This window comes from Apteryx rowi, unplaced genomic scaffold, assembly GCF_003343035.1.
Source record: "Apteryx rowi isolate R43461 unplaced genomic scaffold, aptRow1 scaffold_685, whole genome shotgun sequence".
In the NCBI taxonomy this organism is placed as follows: Eukaryota; Metazoa; Chordata; class Aves; order Apterygiformes; family Apterygidae; genus Apteryx; species Apteryx rowi.
The window spans coordinates 27,927-36,540 of NW_020450966.1; the positions used below are offsets into that span (position 1 = coordinate 27,927).

Genomic DNA, 8,614 nt, shown 5'->3' on the forward strand with positions numbered 1-8,614 from the left:
TCGTGGCTGTGCCCCAGGGCTCTGCAGACCAGGCTGCCGGGTCGTGGCTGTGCCCCAGGGCGCTGCAGACCAGGCTGCCAGGCCGTGGCTGTGCCCCAGGACGCTGCAGACCAGGCTGCCAGGCCGTGACTGTGCCCCAGGACGCTGCAGACCAGGCTGCCAGCCGTGGTGGCATCCAAGGTGGCAGAGCCTGCACTCAGCCACGCTGTGGCTGCGCCTGCGGTTGGTGCTGCTGCGGGGCATGCGGGGGCTCCTGAAGTGCTTTGCTGCCTCTGAAGCGCTCAGGGAACCTGGGGAGAAGAGAGGGAGCTGTCCCTGTGCCCGCTGGCCTGGACCAAAGCCCGAGGGCGACAGGGCCTGAGCTGTCGGCTGGTTGCCGGCATGCCAGGAGCTCTTGCACAGCTTGGCTGAAGGCTGGGGACTGCGTGCCAACTGATAAAACTGCTCTACTACGCAGTACAAAAGGGAACCTAACCACAAAGAAGGTCATCAGCCATGGCCAAGGTCTCCCACTCAAGTTTCTCGCAGAGCGCTGCGCCTTTCAGGGCTCCTGTGAGGTGGAAGGGAAACAACTCRTGTGTATGAACAGCTGTTCTCATTAATACGCGTTCCACTGCAGAACCATTTTCTGCCTTTCTTGGTGCTAAAAACAGTTTGATTCCCATTGCATGGTATTTCCCATATGAGGATGGGGAGAAACACATCCACATGGATGTTAGAAAGAGTTTTTACACTCAGTTTAAAACTGATGGTAGTAGTCAGCAATTATTTTTAGGGCACTGGCAGCTGCATGTACATATTTTTTTCTTTTAGTGTTTAAATAATATACACATTTATGTATCCAACTTTCTTGCTAGTCCCTCAGTAGCAGAACTTGATTCAAGTGATTATGTTTATAATGTGCAACTTAAAGATAATATTTAACTGAGCTTAGTATACAAAAACGTAAGTCATCATAACGTATGACCTACATTTCAAGGCAAAGTGCTAGCACCTGACACCAGTCAGACTCCTTCTGCCTCGAACAATTGTAGTTTTTCATCTCTACAGTTRGATACAAGCATTCGTCTTTCAGTCAAACATCCTAAGTGCTTTTAGCTGCTACAGTCAGCTTTTAGTCAAAGGAAGCATTCGTGAAAATAAACCAGAAGAATCACTACAGAGACCGCAAACGATTAGCGGCAAAACAGAGGTGTGATAGGACTTCTGATCCCAATATACTCCAAGTCAAGGAAAGGTAAGTTCTGAGGAAAGTTCAATCAAAACATGTAATCCCTGTCAAACCAGAACCTGCAGGCTTTGCCTGGCTTTTTCCAGAATGGTCATGCTGACCACCTTTTGYGCTAAGCTCTCTTCATACTGGAGCAACTCTTGGGAATAACAGAAAGACAGAATGAGAGACCCCTTATCTATAAAACTAGCTACAAACAGTCATTAAACAATGTTTTTAAATATCAATAGTGAGACTTTATTTCAGGTAATCTCTTAAAATCAGTAATTTAAGACATCCTGCTTTGTCCAGTGCACCTCATAATTCRTGTAATCATTTCATCTGCTGGTGTGCTCAAGTAGATTTACCTGGGAAGTGTTTGCAGTAGGCCAAACCCAATCTTTAGCTAGAGAAAGAGAGATCAAAAAACCTTTTAACTATTTTCATTAATTTCACTTGGCATTATCAGGAAACACAGAGAATATGCAATAGAGTTTCTGTGATTTTAGATTGCTGCTCACTGGCCAAGATTGAAAATTTTCATCACTTTTGGAAGATCTTTTTCTTGTAGTGGTGGTTTCCTCTGGCTGCCAGGCTGAAGAAATTTCTTTATTGTGGGGACATTACTTATTCTTGCTTTAAAACTCTACAAAACAAAACCAAAACAGCACTATACTTAAGAACTGTCATTACTGTCAGACATTTGGATGTTACCCATGCCGTRAAAATAACATTGTGAGTTGATCGCGCTTTGTCCTATTACGCTTTTGAGCCCTGGTGGCTATAGTGGTATAAGAGGGCAATGACCATCAGTATTTGAGACAGGCTAAAATTACTTAGGATATTTGATTTTGGTTTTGCCTTTCCTTACCCTCCCACTCCCCCATATTTCTTAGCCAGTGTAAATCAATGGCTCTGCTTTGATTCACTTCCCATTAAAACTGTCCATTCAATTACCTGCAAGAGAGGAAATTTGGCAAGTATATCAGACTTGTACTCTTCTGCCATTAAAAGGGCTTCAAGTAATTGCACATCTGCCCTGCTAAGCTGGTTGCCCACAAGAAAGTCTTGTCCATGGTCCTTCAAAACCTGAAAACAGAGAACAATGACCAGATGTAAATGCAATTTTTTCTCTGTACATTTGTGTGTGTGTGCAGCCAGAGCAGACTAAACCTAATACAGTATTTCAAAGCAAGGTCATACACTGCATAGGAGTTACCTTTGAAACAAGGCAATACAATAAGAACATCAGTAGTATAAACAAACAATCTGACCACATTCTGACCACATCAGTCCTTTCTATTATGCAGATTTTTCTGATGGCTCAGTTCTAGCCCTCGTCCTTTCACTTCTGTAACCCTCATGATCAGAATTTCTGTGCTGAAGGCTCAGAGCTGCTGGAATACAACCATCGCTGCAAATGCCCGCACAAAATTTATGAGAGGCTTGAATTCAGCCCAGGGCATAATAGAATATCTTGGACTCTTTCAAAAYATGGGCACCTCCCTTCCTTCCTCTTCAATTCTGGCAAATATTGTGTTGGGAACTCTCCATATGTAACCCATGCCTTGTGCTCTTGACATGCAACTCAGCAACCCTCCCTCTTGTTACAGAAGGAACTATAATGCTTTCACATATCAAATACATGATTTTACAGAGGGTCCTGTACTGAAAATACTTCAGGAGGAAACTTAACATAGAAAATGATGCTAAAGTGGCTTTTGTCTGAAACAACATACAGTCTGAAACATGGATATTTGGAGAACTCAATCTGTCCTGCGTCTTTGCATTTCTCCCAGATATGTAGCATCCTCTATCCCTTTTGTATTCCCCCCAACCTTGCCTTCCCCAAGACATTGCATGTATACTTAAGTGGTAATTTTTCCTCTCCATATTCCTGCATTAAGTTCGCATGTATAGATCCAGGACAGAGTTTCAGGAAACCAACATTAACTAAGTTGCTACATCTTTGCCACCTACCTTCTCATAGACTGGAAAGTATCTGTTTGTGGCCTTGTCCACAATATTTGCAAGATATTGCTCCTTTTTATCAGCCGGTTGTAAAGCATACATCATGAGTAACTCATCCAGATCTATTATTGCTTCCACATACATATCAATTCTGGAAGAAAAAGTTTTATTTGGTCAATTCACAGTAGGTCTGAATAACACAATAAGTACTGACATAGCCCCAACTGAAATGTTAGGAACATCTCTTCTATCCAAAATGCATAGCGTGGGGCAGTCCCCCCCAAGCGCAGTAGCTTCTGTTTTGGGAGGCAATAAAAGACAAGTGGAATATGCTTAATCAAAACTAAAGTACTACATCCCTTCCATTTTTCACTAGTGGTGATACTCCTCTATATTAAGTTTTTTCAAGCATATATACAAAATTGGCATATATGTCATCCAAACCCATGTTAAAAATCAAATCAAATGTGTTAAGTTAAACAGTGGTTCTGTACAATTCCTACTGAATATCATGAAATGCGTTTACTTGTGCTAATTAGCTTGAAGCATTTCATGATATTTACATATTCAACACATGTGCCTTGAGAGCCCTATCCTTTAATATCTAGTTCCTAGAAACAGAGGAGTTTCTGTTCCATCAAAGACATTTCCCTGAATTTGAGCTGGTGAAGATGCATGCTGCTGACGACTCCAGGGCACGGTGAATGAAGAGCAGCATCAGGAAGAAAGGCTGTCCTCTGTGCTCCTGACTGCTTTCTTCTGATAATTAAGTCGACCTTTGATCTTCATAAACTCCCTTGCACCCTCCTGCCTATCTAATCTAGCTGGTTAATCCTCTTGTAGACATCACCTGCAGGCAAGGTCAGGACACGCTACATGAAAATCTGCTGATTCATGCTGAATCTAATAGTAAGCTGGGATATTCTTCTTGTATTACAGAACAAGGTTGTATGCATTGTAGTTTATCAAACAAAGGTAGTATTGGTACAGTACAGGGCTCTCTCCTTCAGGTCCTTCCCGTAGAGGTTGTACTTTGCTGCTATGTAGTTGCCAATGGCTCTAGTCTGCACCATCTTCATCCCATCAATCTCCACCATGGGCACTTGCTGAAACAGCAGGGCTCCACCTAGAGTACAAGAGACATGATAAAGAGACATTCAGCCTCTGAATGAGTACCATCAGTGGGTATTTGGCAAAATGTCTTACAATCCAAATTATTTTTGATTTGAGACAGTCTTCCTCACTGTCATATTGTGGTATGGAAAAAGCTCACTATAAAATGAAGAACCATTTCTTGGTGATATGTTAATCTAATATTATAACAATCAGCTTCTTGAAGTTTCTTCAAATCTGATGAAGCACCCAAATGCAGAACTTTTAGGAATCACACACTGAAAAGGACAAGTCCTGCACTGCATGGTCTTAACTCAGATGAATCTCCATTGAGGTTGACACAGATGGGAAGGACTGAAGGACCTGACCCATCTGACCCATCACAAACTAGTTTCTGTCATGCTGTGATAAACGTTATGGAAATATGGATATTTAAAAGCTTGTCAACATGAATACCAATATAAATGTATCGTATAATACGTATCTTTGTGACTACTATAGTGACTATAACTGATCAGAGATGTGAGTCAGAGTAATTGCTTTATGAGATCACACTTATTGTCTTAAATAACTGATCAATTATATCCATCTTTGGACCCACTGTAAGGCAAGTGTGCATAGAAACTGTTTGCTATTAAGGGCATATTTTTATTATTATGTGCATGTCTTAAAATACTTAAAATACTTCCGTGCTTTTTGAAAGCTAGCAGGTGGCAGGAAGATCAACTCATTCTTCTGAAAGGAGAGCAGGACTGCAAATGCCAACCTAAGTTCAGACTTCTTTGGATAGCCAAGGTGAACTGGAAGAGCACAGACTTGTAATTTGGCTTGGAGGAAAAGTAAATCTCAAACCCACAGAGATGGTAGCTAAAGAGCAGCAAGGTCAGCTATTGCCTTAGGAAACCAAGAACACATCAGAGGTACAGGTTAAATTCTGAACTCTGAAACTRGTTTCATAGGGATTATAAAACAACAGCATTGCAGACAACCTAAAATACTAAGGAATTTCAAGATGATCGGATTACAAAAATACTGTACTGTCATAAGACTGAAGTGACTGGGTGGATGGTATCAGCTATTACAGTGTGTTCTTACTGCAGTGTGCATCTGTGATACGTCAGGTACAATCCAATCTAGATTTTCTTTTTAAGAGACATAAGACTTCCTAGATGTTCTAAGAAAAATAGTTCTATTCACTAAAAAGTGAAGGAAACTTACTCTTCTGTAACTTTAGCAGGTCATCCCTTGTTTCCAGAAAACATTCGTCAAACTGCAGGAAATACAGAAGAAAAGTCATGTTGTCACTGCATGTTTTAGCTTCTGCATTGCATGAGACAATCAGGGACCAGAGAGTTATGCTTTGGGGAATTTTCTTTTAAAAAGATAAATCAGATGTTAAAGTGGTATCTTTTAAAAATGATTTTTCCTCTGTCATCCTCTTCTCTTCCCTCTCCCATATAAATCATATTTGTGTGCAGGTAAGATTTTGGCTAAACCGGAGGTTCCCAGAAGGCACAGAGCACTGTCTTCTGGGCAAAGTATGACCATGCTGCTCCTGTTCCCACTGCTGGCAAGGAATGGAGCAAGAGATGGTGCAGGGAGAAGGGAGGACAGGTAAATTCATATGGCAGCAACAGAACTGTGCTAGAGCTTCTTTGCCATAAGCTGGGAAGAGGAGGGAGGAAGAGAGGATCATGTGTCCTCTGCAGCGTTCTGGCTCATTGCCTGTCACCATGACAAAAGCTCACAGCTCTTAAACACACAGGTTCGCCACACTGTCTCCCTCTCCAGCTTTAATATCAGAAATTGTTAGAGCTGAGAAGAATTACTGGTTGTTTTATATAAGTCAGTACCCTCAAGGGGAAGTTATGTTGTAATAGACACAATATAAATGCTCTTCTAGACATTGGGGTTTAGCTAGAGGCCTTCAGAGTTGAAAGTGCTGAACCCCTATGATCAGAAGATAAAGCCAGGGACTACCACTGTGGTTATTAAAAATCTTGTTTGGCTAGCTGCAGGGAGCTGCATTCATAATGTTAACGACAGACTTGGAACATGATGGTTAAAAGTGAGATACTAACTTGCCTTGCTACTTGGGGTAAGTTAGTGGTGACATTAATTGCTTTTTAATGGTGAGTGGGATAGTAATATGTAGTAACATGATCCCATAAGAACTATAAATAGCAATGCTGACTTGGTCATCATTGTGCAGTGCACTAAACACAGAACTTGAAACTGCTGATCAGTCACAGTTTTGATAAGGGACAGTGAAAATATGTATTTCTCACATGCTCTTAGTATAAAAAACATAGACAGACCTCAACTCCGGCTGCCGCTAGTAGCCACCGAATTGATTCCATTCGGCCTCGTCCATTGAAGTAGTGGAGCTTGGGTTTTCCAGACATGTTTCCAAGCACCTGATTTCCCACAATCTAGAATAAAGAAGAAAGTTTTGCAGAATAAAGATTCAGAATACTGTTTTTGAGTCTCTAAGTGGTTCTCAAGCATCATTCAAAGCTGTCTCATTTGAAACCAATGATTTATGGTCCAGGACTCTCATCAAATTAACAGAGGAGTTAAAATGCATTGTATCATTTTGCCTTAAGATGTCTTTTATACATGCAGTTTATTTAAGCAGAACTCTGTACTGAGAATGATTGGCCCATGCCAGAGAGCAAGCAGATCAAAATCTTTTTGCTGAACACTCCTGCTCTCCCAAAGTGTCCTGCTCTCACCAAAGAGCAGGGTGTGCAATATACATAGCTCTGTTTATTTTGACATTGTCTCAGGACACAGTCTACTATTTAAGCAGATACACAATACAAACTCAGATATTCTTTGTTTTCTCCAGTAGCCATTATGTTCCATTATAAGGTGATGGGAAGGTGGTTTTTTTTCCACTGTAAGCATTCAGTCTCATTTACAACAGTCCCCACTCCTCTCATTTCTTCAGGCAAGCACTGGAAGACCTAGAATTTTATACTATCTCCAGTAATATTAGTTTGGCTGACAGCTTTTACTACAAACATAGACAAAGTAAAGCATTTACTCAGTTTAATTCCAATTCTTTTTGCTTTTTCCTTGGACTTGTGCTACATCAAACATTTCTAAGAGATCAATCAGTTGCCAACACTAGTTCAAGCTTTATCAGCAGAAGCAACAGTTAAAAAATAAATGCAGATAGAATTTGAAGCAACAGCTTTTTTCTGGGCACACTACCATCCATCCCATTAGGAAACAGTCCATGTGCATTGGCAGCAAATGCGTAGGCAGTACCCAGTTTTATCCTAGTTTCACAATTATTAACACCATGTCAACAATAAAGCTGAAGTAGTAACAGCAACAAAAAACAAACGCCTACAAAAAAATATATATATTCCCCCTGTAAATAACATGTAATCATCATCTCTGAAATAGGAAGAAGGAGTAACAGGAAACATTCTTCACATTTCTGAGATCAAAATACATATTTTTTTTAATCAGTACCCCTAKCAAGCAACTACTTAAGAAGTGAACATTTGTTGCACATAGCCATGTTAGTAATGAAAGCAAGTAGAAGTATTTTATCCATTAAATCCAGTCACTGACTTTACTTTCAGGTACACTAATTCCCCATGCATATCTAAGATCCAAAAAGYTTACCTTGTACAAAGCGTAACTTGCTCTAAGCTCTCAGTAGTTTTGCCCGGAAGTTATATAGCTCTGCAGCCCCTCCTACAAAGAGAATTACAGTCAGTTCTCTGCAGATAAGAAACTCCTCTTTCTTAAACAATTAGTTCTGCTTAGTCACTTCTCACCTACAGAAAAGAAATTCCTCATAAGCTTACTGTGTACAAATGTAAGACTCACGAGAGTTCATGATCAGTTGGAACATCTGAGCTGGTAGAAAACTTTATGCCTTTTATTTTCACTGTTTAGCAGCCTGCTAGTTAAAAATAACCAAAAGAGCTGAAAAATTCCCAAGATTTAAAAAACTTCTATGATAGTAACCAATTTTTTACTTAAATATTTTATGATTTTGTACTTTTAACAAATTGCCTCTTTACTGATCAACTATTTCAGCTTGAATCATACATACACTTCCTTCCCTTCCCTACTGGTGGGGGATATTCCTTCTGGACATTTATCCCTGCCTAACATTGATCCATGTGCCAAATTTCATTCCTGGACATAAAAGCTTTTTCTGTTTCCAACAAAGATATTTCCCTGAATTTGACCTGGTGAAGACGCATGCTGCTGACAACTCCAGGGCACAGTGAATGAAGCGTGGCATCAGAAAGAAAGACTGTCCTCTGCACTCCTGACTGCTTTCTTCTGATA

The 8,614-nt window shown here is 40.5% G+C and overlaps 1 protein-coding gene across 1 annotated transcript; it reads right to left on the reverse strand.

Annotated features, from left to right (window-relative positions):
* Positions 1 to 1,425: 1,425 nt before the first annotated feature.
* LOC112975729 (glutathione S-transferase-like) lies at positions 1,426 to 8,614 on the reverse strand. The gene is made up of 9 exons (XM_026086200.1): positions 8,512 to 8,614; positions 7,937 to 8,008; positions 6,613 to 6,726; positions 5,513 to 5,564; positions 4,175 to 4,307; positions 3,191 to 3,332; positions 2,168 to 2,299; positions 1,732 to 1,856; positions 1,426 to 1,616 (listed from the first exon to the last, which is right to left on the reverse strand). The coding sequence occupies exons 3-9, from the start codon at positions 6,697 to 6,699 to the stop codon at positions 1,613 to 1,615; spliced, it is 675 nt and encodes a 224-aa protein (XP_025941985.1). The 5' UTR covers positions 6,700 to 6,726; positions 7,937 to 8,008; positions 8,512 to 8,614; the 3' UTR covers positions 1,426 to 1,612.